General features: G+C 42.9%; 2 protein-coding genes across 9 annotated transcripts in view; one reads left to right on the top strand and one right to left on the bottom strand.

The window, feature by feature from the left end:
• The window catches only part of CUNH17orf80 (chromosome unknown C17orf80 homolog), a 26,943-nt gene extending 17,730 nt beyond the window's left edge, over positions 1 to 9,213 (bottom strand). For 3 of the 6 annotated variants that reach the window (XM_010630695.3, XM_010630700.3, XM_010630701.1), the window contains exons 1-4: positions 8,831 to 8,929; positions 8,321 to 8,408; positions 4,258 to 5,774; positions 617 to 724 (exon numbers count right to left, since the gene is read on the bottom strand). In XM_010630695.3, the coding sequence (XP_010628997.1) occupies positions 617 to 724; positions 4,258 to 5,767 (1,618 nt within the window). In that variant the 5' untranslated portion in view covers positions 5,768 to 5,774; positions 8,321 to 8,408; positions 8,831 to 8,929. The other 3 variants (XM_010630698.3, XM_010630696.3, XM_010630697.3) reach the window with 3 other exon arrangements.
• Fam104a (family with sequence similarity 104 member A) overlaps positions 9,195 to 13,224 on the top strand; it is an 18,226-nt gene continuing 14,196 nt past the window's right edge. Inside the window, exon 1 of one of the 3 annotated variants that reach the window (XM_010630705.1) lies at positions 9,195 to 9,487. In XM_010630705.1, the coding sequence (XP_010629007.1) occupies positions 9,267 to 9,487 (221 nt within the window). In that variant the 5' untranslated portion in view covers positions 9,195 to 9,266. The remainder of the gene's footprint in view (positions 9,488 to 13,224) is intronic. The other 2 variants (XM_010630702.3, XM_010630704.3) reach the window with 2 other exon arrangements.

Genomic DNA, 13,224 nt, shown 5'->3' with positions numbered 1-13,224 from the left:
AAAGTGCTGGAATTTTTTGATAGCTTCCAATAAACTACTTAAAAAAAATTAGATGTTTTTATAATATGATACTTAAGAGGGGGCAGAGATTTGGCTCAGTGGTTCTGCCACCTGCTTTACAAGCACAAAGGCTGAGTTTGATCCCTGGCAACCCCCCATAAGTAATATATGATACTTAAAAATTATCTTGAACTAAAACATTAAATTCAGGCATTTTCCTTCCAGTTAAGACAGTACAAGCTGAATCTCATACTTGGAAGGGTGTTTGCTTGTAACTGTCAGAAGCAGATTGAGACAGCTATAAGTCTTAACACATTAATGAATGACAACCGTGTTCTGTTCCTCCTCTCTTGTGGTACAAAGCTGTTCAGTTTCACTGCCATCAGTGATAACATAAAATAGAGGACAAGAGCAATTATGTAAATTTTAGTCAAATCTTCTGAAGGCTATTATGAACAAAACCTGTAATAAAACTCCAAGAGCCCCAGGTAATAGTTCATTCACTAGGTCATGTCAGACACTGAAGAACTAATAAGAAAGGCCTTTTGGAGAATCCCTTGGAGTCCCTGTAATGGGAGTTGACCTGTAGTTTAGGCTAAAAATATAAAAGGCTTACTCAGATGTCTGAAGCTCCAGCTGCAGCACAGGGTGAAGTATCCAGTAAAGAGCATCGTGATGCTACCAATTCCACTCTTCTTTAGGGTGGTGCTGCACCGGATCCAGCCTGTCCAAAAAGAAATGTCTCACTGTCACAGTGACCCAGAATGTAGCCATCACCTATGTTAATGAAGTCATCCCACGTAGCTTGGGTGATGGAATTCTAACTCAGAAGACTTTAACAGATTCAAATTACTTATCCTTGTGTTTGGGAGGTGGGTTAAAATCTGTAGAGGGATAGATGAATACAACTGGTTAAACTGAGGTTTGGCATCCTCCTGGCTTTGGGAGGCATGAGCAGTACAGGCAGGGAGGTCTGGGGACAGGTGGTGGGACAGTCAGGTATGGGGGTTAAAAATTAAAAGTTGCCCAACAAATGGTAGATGCTGCTATATTAGCTTTGGTGCTTTTAATCATGCCCAACTACAAAATGAAAACAAACTGAAGACAACCACCATTATTCTTTTTTCCTTCTCCTCACTTTTAACAGCCTATGTGGTAAGAGAAGCTTCTCCAAATGCCTCGAGCCAGCAACGGAACCCAACTGTCAGTAACTCCAGCCTCAACTTTCTGCACAGTTCCCAAGAGCTTCATTAGAGGGAAGCTGGAGGTTGTAAGCCTGGTTGGGGGTTCTCAAATCCTTAGATCAGTTGAACTTCTTTCCACCAAAGGAACTAAGGCTCCAAACAGAGGTCACTATGATAGTTCACAGAAATTCACCCCCTTCCCCAACATTCAGTAAGGAAGCTGGAAGCTTCCCATCGCTAGGCCTCAGGAAGTGTGTGTGTGTGTGTGTGTGTGTGTCTCTCTCTCTCTCTCTCTCTGCCTACCTATCTGCCTATCTATATCTATCTAACTTTTGGTACCGGGGATCAAACTCGGGTTCTTGAGCTTGCCAAGGCCGGTGGTGGAACCACTGAGCCAAATCCCCAGCCCCAGGAAAAGTATATTCTAAATAGGGGGATTACAATCTCTGTATTGAATTTTAACTAAGCATTGACAGTTAAATCTTCTATGTCAAAAACAAAACAAAACAAAAAACCTTTATGACTGAGGGAACCCTTGGCAATCAGGAGCCAGTATTTATTTCTGATTAATGAATACACTGTCCAGATCCTCTGATCTGTGTGCACATACTTAACCAAATGAATCAAATGTTAAGTTCTACCAGCTGTGAAACATTTTGGCAAAAAGCATGACTTTGTACTTTAGGCTGCGTACCCCTCACCTGAAATGCTTGGGGCCAGTCTTCAAGATTTAGGGGTTTTAAAAAAATTACAGTATTTGCATATATATAAAGAATGAGTTATCTTGTGGATGGAACCCAAGTCTAAGAATGAAATTCTTAGCCAAGTGTCATTGGTGTACACCTGTGAGACCAGCAAGAGGCAAGACTAAAGCAAGAGGATATCATGTTCCAGTGCAGTCCAGACGATTCAGCAATACCCTTGTGTCTTAAAGTAAAAAAAACCAAAACCAAAACCAAATTGGGGAGGGGGTTACTGGGGATCAAACTCTGGTCCTTGCGCTTACCAGGCTCAAGGTAAATATTTTAAAGAGAAAAAATGAATTCATTCTTTTATGGTTGTTTTTGGCACTGGGGACTCAGGTTCCTTATCTATAAAAGGGGCTAGGCCAAGGACTTAGCTCAGTAGTGCCACCACCTGCCTCGCAAGCACAAGGTCCCGAGTTCAATCCCCAGTACCAAAAAAATAAAAAATAAAAATTAAAACTAAAAATAATGAAAGGGGATAAAACTAATCTCCCTCATTTTTTCAATATTAATGACAGGCAAATAAGCTCTATTATCAGTGGTTTTCTGGTCTTGGTTTGTCTTGTTGGAAAAAGGGATAACTTATACAATTACTGTTGACAGGTTTAGCAGGTGTGACAGAAGTTGCTGTGGATGTAAAAATACTAACCAAATGATCATTATATTAATAACAATTACCTATGCTGATTTTCAAAAAATTACATAGATCACCTCTTGCAAGGTGAAGGTTGGTCTCTTGACAGTAAACCTTGTAACCGCATGAAACCTGCGACTGTGCAACTGCTTTGTCAGCAGTGTCAGGAATCTTGTGGCTCTTTGAACTTGTCATCCTTCTTCAGTCAACTGGGTTTTTTTTTTTTGTACCAGGGATTGAACTCGGGACTTTGCGCTTATGAGGTAGGCGGCAGAACCACTGAGCTAAATCTCTGGCCCAAGAAATGCTTTTTGATGAGGTACTGGGAATTAAAGACAGGGCCTCATATGTACCAGGCAAGTTCTCTATTACTGACCTTACACCACCAGTCCTTTCAAAGTTTTTAGTTTAAGCAAGGTCCCACTAAGTTGTCCAAGCTGGCCTTGAATTTGCAGTTCTTCTGCTTTAACATTCCAGAGTATCTCAAGCAGGAGGACTGCCAAGTTTGGGCCCAGGCTGGGGAACTTAGCAAGATTTTATCTCAAAATAAAAAATAAAAACAGGCAGGGTTGTAGCTCAGTACCAAGGCTCTAGGTTCAATTCCCAGTACTGGGCTGGGAGTCGGGAGAAAAATTAAAATTAAAAAGGGGAAAGTGCTTTTGAGAACAGACAGAGGGGGCTTAGGGAATGTGTGATCATTTGTAAAATATACTAGAAAGGAAAAAATTTTTCCTTTTAGGAAGGTCAGCTTTTTAGGAGCAAACCAATTGAGTTGTCATAGGTATCCTGTCAAAGTAAGCTTGAAAGCAGCAACAACCACTACTCCAAAGTGCTACTTTATGTCCCTAGTCTTCTCAAAAAAGTGAAATCCCACCCCCCCCACCAAGCTTCCCAGTGAGCAAAATGACTAAACTTTGTGTATTATTACTAGAGAGGTAATTCAGTACTAAAGATAAGGTTCAGCAGAAAAAAGTGAGACTACTATGCTTGAAATGCCTATCAGGAACTTTCTTTCATTCACCTCTTTTAGCAACCTGCCAGGACCATAAAAGCTTCTGAAGATAGATGGACAATCGAGATCAGTTTCAATGCCCAGTCTCTCCAAGTCCTTCTTATGCAATCTTTCATGTCTCAAGGCTCAATCTCTGGCTCTGTTCCTGAGTCCTAAATCCTGTGGCCCGGTTCTTCCAGTGCACAGATTTCTATACCCTCTTTGACATATCCTCTGTTTCTTTATTTCTGGTCCTTGACCTTTACTAGTTTATCTCCTCAGGCTCCAATTCCACCTGTCTCAACTACCATTTTTACCCAGCCAGTTTTAACCTGTCCTACCCCCAACTCCACAAACACCTTCTGCTTGTACCTTCTCTGCTACTCTACACTTCTAGATGTTGTAATTTATCATAAACCTGGTACATATTTATCTAATCTGGGCCTGAATGAATTTTGAAGTCTTTGTGCTTTTTCTGAGTTTGTTCAGTTTGAATACCCATCTACTTAACCCCAAGTAACCCCCAGTGCCCCAAGTACTGATCTTGGGAACAAGAAGTAATGTTTTCGCAATTGTTAAGTCCAGTGGACTTTCATAATGCCTACAAAAAAATAAGCTAAGTGAATGAAAATATTAGTATTCTAACCCATATTCCAAAGGTACAAAGCATTGTGGATGGGCTAGGTTGCCCCTGAGCTTTACCTTGGGAGAGACTTCCCCACTGAGGACCGGTGAGCTGAGGCTTCTGGGCCACTGCATTCCAATAATAAGGCTTCCCCGCCAACACTCCTAGTCCAAGGTAACCAGAGTAAAGATCTGGAAACCATTCCAACCCAATGGAGCCAGGAAGGCTCTTTCTGTCTGTGGCACCAACATGATTAATGAAGGTGCTTTTAGAAAGGTGATGCTGGGCAGATGATGACTTCTGGCACCTAGAGTGCAAAGCCTGGGGCTGACAGCCAGATCTGGGCTCCAGAGATTCTTGTTCCTTACTTTCCCTTAATAACTTTACATCAGGGGCTTGATTATGACTGCAGATTTGTGCTTTCTCTTCTTGAACAGATTCCACAGCCAGAGAGGCAGGTCTTTGATTATTTGACTGCAATACACGAAGAAACTCAGTGTGAGCTGCCTCCTGTGGAGTGAACACATTTAAAAGTGGACCTTCGCCTTCCAGTTTCTCTTCTGTGGCTGAATCACCAAAGCCACAGTTCTTGGAGCCATGGCTCACAGAATCCCACTTGCGCATCTCTGTTGCAAATCTACTTTTCTCTGCATCTCCTTTGCTCCCACACCCCTTTACTCCAACACCAAGTCTTTTTTCTTCATTCTCAACTTGGATTTTAGCTAAAGGGCTAATGTGAAGGTCTAATGTGAGTGATTCTAAGTTCATTTTCTGACCCTCAGCGTCTTCAACACCAGTGAAGACTCCTGGGAGGTGACCTCTGCCTCTGGAATCTCTCTCCTTGCTTAACACTGCGGCTGTTAATTTTTGAACCCTATCAGTGAGATTCCTTGGAGACTGATGGTGATCACCAGTAGGCATATCTAGTAATTTTACTAGAAGCCCCTGTCTTTGGGGGTCAACTGTGTCCAGTTTCAAATTTGCAGATAAGGCTTGTTGTGCATCATTAGGTACAGGCGAGGAATATTTTCTATCTTGATTCAACAAAGAAGGTTCCACTGAGCCAGCCAGTAACAGTGCTTCTGTTTCTGAAGGATTACATCTACTTTTCTCTGATACAGACACACCTTTAGCAAGTTCTCTTTTAGAATTGTCATTAGATGCATAAAACTGAGCTTTAGTTTCTCCTTGGAAAGTAATCTTTGGTTCAGTGTGTTTTAACATTTTGATGGTGAGCCGATTTTGATCCTTTATATCTTTATCTGCCTTTGTAGTACTTGCTCTTTCCAAGCCAACAGCTAGTTGTGGACAGGAAGCAATTGTTTGTCCTGGTTTGTCCTGTCTCAATTTCGCATTTCTTTCCTCACTCTTTGTCCTAAACTCTTTCCCTTCGGTTTCAGTTAAGTCTCTGATCAGCTCCTTTACTTTTTTGGCACGTGGATGGGTAGATGGCTTTGACCGAGAGATTGTTTGATCAGTAGGTATGGTTGTTCCGATCATCTTACAGTATGGCAAGTGGGATTTTAATCGTTTAAATGACTTCTTACAATAAGGACATACTTCCATTTTGGGCTGAGTATCACTCATTCTCTTCCTGAAAAAGGTAAATGTAAGATAATGAACGGTACAAGCCAATATTTTATATTCATTTCAAACAACCCAGGTTAAATACAATTTTAAAACTGGCTTTGGTCCATACTTTTTGTATAAAGGTAGAAAACAACAGACAGAGCTTGATATGAAGATAAATAGGAAGAATAAAATATTTGCAGGCTGGGGATTTAGCTCATTGGTGCTGCTGCCTGCCACACATGTACAAGGTCCTGAGCTCCATCCCTGGTACCAAAAAAAAAAAAAGTGTTTTGATGAGAAGAACATTAACCTTATCAATGGATCAACACACTGATGATTCATAACTAAATGGGCTACTAGAAAATGTGGTTCAGCTGGAAGGAATGGTTCACTGGGGGCATGTTCTTGCAGGGCAGCTCTCGCTCTGGCTTTCTGCCTGCTCTCCCTCTCCTCTACTTTTGGCTGCCAGCTTTCTTCTGCCATGCCCCTCCACTATGACGTTTCTGTCTTGAGTCAGTTAATCATGGACTAAAACCTCTGAAACTATGACCCATAATAAATCTTTCCTCCTTTAAGCTGTGTATGTCACATGCTTCATCCCACTGACAGAAGGTGACTAATGCCCATGAATATAAAGCAACTATATTCATGTTTTAAAAGCCTTAAACATTTCATTCAAGGATGGAATGGTGAAGAATAAACTCAGGCTTATATCCAAAGATTCTTCATTAAAGTAGAGGTTTCCAAAGTGTTATAAGAAATATCCACTGGGGGCCAGGGATTTAGTTCAGTGATGCAGCCACCTGCCTCCCAAATGCAAGGACCCGAGTTCAGTTCTCAGTACCAAAAAAAAAAAAACAAAAAAAAAAAAAAAACCCAAACTCAACTCTCTTAAAATTATTTCTTGCTGGGTGTGGTGGCACATGCCTGTAATCCCAGCACTTACTTGGGAGGCTGAGGGAGGAGGATTGCTCTGAGTTCATAGTGAGACCCTGTTTCAAAAAAACGAAAAAAACCAAAAAAAAACAAAAAAAAAAAAAAAAAAATCTTACTGTTGCTATAAAGTTCTAGAGAGCAGGGAACATACGTACCCTGTACACAGCTGTATTCTCAAAATCTACCATTGAGCCTGGCACATAATATTTGTTGAATGAATTCTTTCTCCAACCATAAAGGTGCAACTATTATAATTGTACAGTGCCATAACTGAGAGTCTCCTATTAAACAGATCAAAAAGGAGACTTTGAATCCATTTACAAAAAATACTGTAACCATTTACCAAAGTAAGCAATTCACCTTTATCCTAAGGGAAGCTATGCAAAACAAAACCGTTTTCTTTTTCGAGAGAGGGACTCACTATGTAGTTGAGACTGAACTGGAACTCACTATGTAGCCCAGATTGGTCTCGAACTCAGTGATCCTCCTGCCACCATGCCTGGCAACAAAACCATTTTTTTTGCTAATAGTTCACAGTGATTATTCTTCGGAGATACACATATACATTATGATGAGAACTACAGACCATTTACTTACAAAAATACAATTAGCCAGGTGCTGTGGTGCACATTTGTGCACTCAGTTACTCAGGAGGCTGAGTCAAGAGGATCCAAGTTTGAAGCTAGGCTGGACAACTTTGCTAGAACATGTCCCCCCACACCCCACAAAAAAGGAGAAAAAACAAAATAAACCAACCAACAATGGTTTGTGTCTAGATGTTCCCCCAAAGCCTCATGTGGTTATAGGCTATTTTGGAGGTAGCTGAATCTAGAGTGTGACTGACTGCTGGTGGGGCTAGGCCCAAGGGCATTAGGATTGAGGGTGTGAGTGCTACCTGCCCTAAGTAGTCTGAATAAAATGAAAGAGGCAGAAAGACTCTGTTAAGGTCCCTTGTTGCTTTGCGCTGTCTTCTGCTGCCATGAACTGTTTCCCTTTGCTACCCTGTGTGAGCCATGTTGTTTCTGCTGAGATGCCTGTTTGCCGACCCTGCCTTGGTGCCAGAGGATTATGGACGGAAACCTGTATGCACTGTGAGCTACTCCTTCCCCTCTAACTATGGGTGTCGAGCATTTGTCTCAGCAAGGAGAGAAAAGCAACACACAAGCAAACAAGAAACCCCAGCAAAAACAAAACAAAAATTCCCAAACCAAACAATCAAAAAACCCCACTGGGGATGTAGCTGAGTGGTAGAGCTCTTGCCTAGCACGCCTGAGCCTGAGGGGAATTCCAAAACAATCTGCAACTCTTGAGCGTCCATGGCCCTTTTGTTATTGACTTTAGAAAGGGCTAATATCTCCTTTCCACGATTCTGACTGTACAGCACTCCACCGCATACTTAATCCTACAGGAAAGATGCCTGCAGATTTGGACAGTAACATCTTTTTTTTTTTTTTTTTTTTTTTGAGACAGGGTCTCACTATGTAGTTGAGACTGACCTGGAACTCACTATGTAGCCCAGGCTGGTCTTGATCCTCACAGCGACCCTCCTGCCTCAGCCTCCCAAGTGTTGGGATTACAGGCGTGCGCCACCACGCCCGGCTGGACAGTAACATTTTAAAACTTTTTTCTTACCCGCGCTCCTCTAGGAGGATGCTAATTTTGCTGCTGGTTCTCCTGGATCCCCGTGCTTTCTGATCATGGTTCCCGAGTTAACGTTAGCCTGTGTTAGACAAAACGAGAGATAACTGGACAGCAACGCGCAGTGGCCAAATGTGGCACACTGCTGAAACCAAAAGTAACTGGGCTATCTGCATTTCAGCTCCAGGAGATGCTCCAGAAAGCATCGAGCTAAGACTTCCCCAGCCTCCCAACACCAGACAGTCTCAGCTTTGCTAATCTTCACACTCATCTCCTGCTCTGGCCAACACACTTTTTCTCCCCCTCCTCCACGCCCTTCTTTTTTTGCTTAGAATGGACCAAGTTCAGGAAGGCGGCCCGAGGAGCAGCCCTGGAGGGGGTCCGGCCACCTCGCAGTCCTACTGAGGGCTCCAAAATAGCCGTTCCACCCCCCGGTCTCCTTGGAAGTTTCTCCGGGACCTAGAACGTGGTCTGAGGGAAACGGCCCCGCCCTGTGAAACTCACAGCGCAGCCCTCCGCTTCCGCACCTTCAGAAATCTAAACAGCCCACCAACCCCGAGCCAAACTCTCGAAGCCCACAAGCGCCTTCCCAACCCCCGATCCCTGGACCCACACGGCAGGATGTCCACACCACTGCCTGACAAGGCTCACCTCGTTCTTTTCTATTGTTACCTCGCAGGGATTTAACTCAAATGCTTGCATCAATTAATGTGACGTAATTTAAATTATTTTAAGCCTAGATTGGCTTTTACACTGTGCCTCGCCTTGGCTGTGAACAGGCAAATGCGTAAGCCACCCCCACGGAGGTCCTCTCTTCCAGAAGCTCCAGTCGCACCTTTTCTCGGAACCCGCCTCTTCCTGTGGGCGGGGTTACCGGTCGGCGCGGCCGGCGTCGCGCGACTGCGCAGGCGCAAGAGGGTGGTACCAAGGCGGTTGTGACATGGTGGGGCGCGGAGGAGACGCCGGAAGTAGCAGTGGTACGGGTCCGAGCAGGGGGTATTCACCGCCGGCCGCGTCCACCCACGCGGCTGCAAGAGCAAAGGCCCGGGGGGGTGGGCGTGGCGGCAGCCTGAAAGCAAGACCCTCACTTCACTCTTCGCGCGGAGCGGCGCCTAGTCGCTTCTCTCCACCAGCTGCGATGAGCGAGCGCCTCCGCCCCAGGTGAGGGAAGGGACCCGTTTCCTGCCCGGCTTCTCCCCCAAAGATCTGGGGATGGCGCTGAGGGGGTGCGCGAAGCGGGGCTCCGGGAAGCTTGGGTCCTGCGGTGCTCCGTCTGCGCGGCTCGGCGGTTTGACGCGGAGAGTAGAGGGATGCGCGAGTGAGCGGTTACCTGGCCCCTGTAGTTGGCCAGAGACGTGACTTTCCGGGGTTCAGGTCTCCCCTCTTTCCATCTTTTTCTCTTTCTGTCTTTGCCTATTAGGAATGAGGTCTTTTTGGTTCCGGAAGAGACGCTGGCGCTGAAGCGTCCCTGTCCTACATTTAGGCGGCTGGGGGGATGGGAGGAATGTCTGATCCGGAGAGGGATCCCCTTAAGGTGCCTGTGAGGGCGCTAGGCAGGAGCTCTTGTCACCCCAAGGTCGGGAGGAAGGAGGGCTGGGCTTTACCCTGCAACTGGGAGGGATTAGGATAGGCCGAAAGACTGCCCTGGTCGATTGTGAGCCCAGAAAAGCAGATGACCAAGGTGGGTTGTTGTCGTCTTTAGCTGTAACATTAACAGGCAGGGTTCTAAGCTGTTTGGACGCGGAGCCCTTTGAGATAGGATTACACGGCGAAGTGGTCTCTTTACCACTTACAGAGCCTGGCCCTCAGGGCCTGAGTCTTCACTGAGGACTTAGTCTAGACCAATCTGGCATTCTCCCCCGCTCCCCCATTTTCTTCTACAAGAAGGTGAGGAGAAAATTAAGATGAGTTACCTCATCGTGAAGGGGATCAGTTTTATTTCACATTAGAACTGTCCTTCATCGTGAACTACGAAGAGAAAACCTGTAGATCGCCAAGCTCAATTTTGTCAGTTTTTTGATGAGAACACATTTAGAAATCAATTTTTCTGCGTCTGTTCGGGTTTGTTGCTCTTTCCCTTATTCCGTAGAAGTTCCAGGCTTAAAATGCACTTAGAATTGTTTTTCTTATTCCTTGTTTTCATTGTGAATGTAATTGACAGTCTTTCCATAAGGACTTTTCCCTGAAAAAATTCGTATTTCATAGGATTGAAGTTCCCAAAAGCACCTTGAGGTTATTTGGTCTTGTAGTGAAAATCAGGATCCCCAAACTACATTGAATTATTCATTTGGGTCATGTAGCAATTGGGGCATAAAGCCTCTATTTATATAGAAAGGAAGAGTGGGCTAAATTTGAAATTATAAGGTGCCCACGAAAATTATAACTTGGTCTATGGCATTAATGCCAAAAGTGTAATTAACTACATAGGGAGGAGCATGAAGCAGTAATATTGCCAGTTATTAGCAAGATTGTTTAAAGGTTTGAATTAGGCCGAATTGAAATTATGGCCCAATTACAGACATGACATCAGCATCTTTAGTATAGTAAGCCTGATCTGACTTTTTTTTTTTTTTTTTGCTTCTCAAACCCAGCTTATACTTCTGATAGTCTGTGTTGTCTCTTATCTGAAAAAGTCTAAATATTTCTTAGAATGATTCTGTTTATTATTTACAAATTCCTTTCACAAAGAAACTGAGCATGTTTATCCTGATAGCAGATTCTTTTTATCTAGTAAATACACAAATGATCTCAATATGTTTATACTGGTAACTTTATGCTGAAAGAATTGATTGGACAGGCTTTTCTTGCCTGCTTTTCTCTTTTTCCATGGAGTGTGATGATGGATCACTTATATCTTACTATCTCCAAGTCAGTTCATGTCTCTGAGTTCTCTCCTCAATTTTAAGATGAAAGGTTGACCTAAGATGGTTGTTTTTCATATTCTAACACAGATTGTAATGGCTGTAGAGAGATGGGTGTGTGATGAGGGAGTTCATGCTTCATAAGAGATTTTTTAAACTTTTCTGAATGCTGATTTTTTTTTTTAAAGTTTGAGAAAGGGAGAAGTAAAAAGGATCAAGATGCGAAGTGTATATGTACCGGTTCCCCAAGATGAATATTTGTATTATTTAACAGAAATGCATACTAATGAAAGGGGGGGTAAAAAGTTTGAAAACCAGTCTTCGTACTCTAAGATTACTTCTCTCATTAGACTCTAGAAGATGACAGGAAGGTTAGAGCGAAATGAAATGATAAAAAGTGGTGAGAACAGCTGTTTTGCAAAGTAACAGATACCCAACCATCATCTGTACTTAGATGGCAAGAGGAGAATATAATCAGTTACGAGGTGACTGCCAAAATGAAAATCTGGTCATGACATTAATGTCAAAAGCTATAATCTGTCTGTACTGATAGAATTGAGCATGAAGCAATAATCTGGCCAGTTATTGATACATTGTTCAAAGCAAAATGTTTCAGGGATGAAATTTGCTAGCAACCTAGAAAAAAGAAAATAAAGAATTGCTAGGGCTTCTTAATCCATTACAGTCCATAGGAGAGGGCCACTTGTAGGCCAAAGAGATAATGCTGGTTCCTTGAGACAGCAGCTGGATACAGGGCAAGGATATTTTATGTGACTTTCCCAGAGTGTAGTTGAAATCCACAAAACCAGACCATCTTTGTTCCTACTTCTTTTTTGCCATGCAACCCCCTTGTCATCCCTGATAAATGAGGAAATGGCAAATTTTGGTCAGGCTTCTATGTTTGGTTAAAGTGACTCAGCAGCCCAAAGCATAATCAGCTGTTGGCACACTGATAAAATTAGAGCTCAGTAACAGCATACTGCCATTTGATGAGTTTCTCTTTGTCAACTGGCTGCCAGCAGACATTACTTTGCTATAATAGCACATTCCTGTGCAAATTCTCCAAGCACATTTGGATGGATGAGCCGGATATGGTGACACATCTGTAATCCCAGCACTTGGGAGACTGGGTCAGGAAGATTGTGTTCCAGGCCCACCTGAACTACAAAATGAGACCCTGTCTCAAAGAAAAAAGAAACATTAGGATGGATGTTGAAGGTTCTTGATTTATGATAATGGCGTATCCATGTAATGATTATTAACTTCATATAGCTAACAATCTCCATGTATATAAAAATGTGCAAGTAATATTTACTTTCCGAGGGTGCAGAGAACATGATCTTATTTTACAAATAACTGAGTGTTAGAATTAGGTTAATGGTGTAGCCTGTTGCTGGTTGGTCAAAGTATTGAAAGAAGGACACAGTCACTTTTTATCATTCCAAGTCTAAACTGGGTTTTATACTTTTTTTTTTTTTTTTTGAGTCATTGTCTGTGCAATTCAGGCTGTCCTTGAATTCACTGTGTAACTGAGGCTGACCTTGAATTTGCAGTGATCTTCCTCCATCTCCTGGTGCTGGGATTAACAGGTGTGCACCACCACAACCAGCCAAATACTCATTTGATAAAGTTAGATGTATGTGGGGCTGGGGATTCAAGCTCAGTGGCACTGTACCTGCCTTGCAAGTACAAGGTCCTGAGTTCGATCCCTGGTACTGGGAAAACAAAATAACAACAAAAAGATGTGTGTAAACTGTTATAGAATATAGGGAATTGAGCTGAGAGTGATAATTCAGTGTTTCTATAATATCCAGACTTCAATTTAAAACTAGGATTAAGGGACTATCATAGGCCAAGTGTGGTGGTAGACATCGATAATCCCACCATCCTGGAAGCTGAGGCAGAAGGATCATGAAGCAAGGCCAGCCTGGACTCTACTACAAGACCCTGTAAAAAAAACAAAAGATAAAAAACCTCCACTCACATAGAAAATTTATCTAGTAACTGTATTGAAGATTCTTTTTTTTTTTTTTTTTT

This window comes from Fukomys damarensis, unplaced genomic scaffold (assembly GCF_012274545.1).
Source record: "Fukomys damarensis isolate Sample0158 unplaced genomic scaffold, DMR_v1.0_HiC HiC_scaffold_23, whole genome shotgun sequence".
NCBI lineage: Eukaryota > Metazoa > Chordata > Mammalia > Rodentia > Bathyergidae > Fukomys > Fukomys damarensis.
This window is presented reverse-complemented; position numbering and strand designations above follow the sequence as displayed.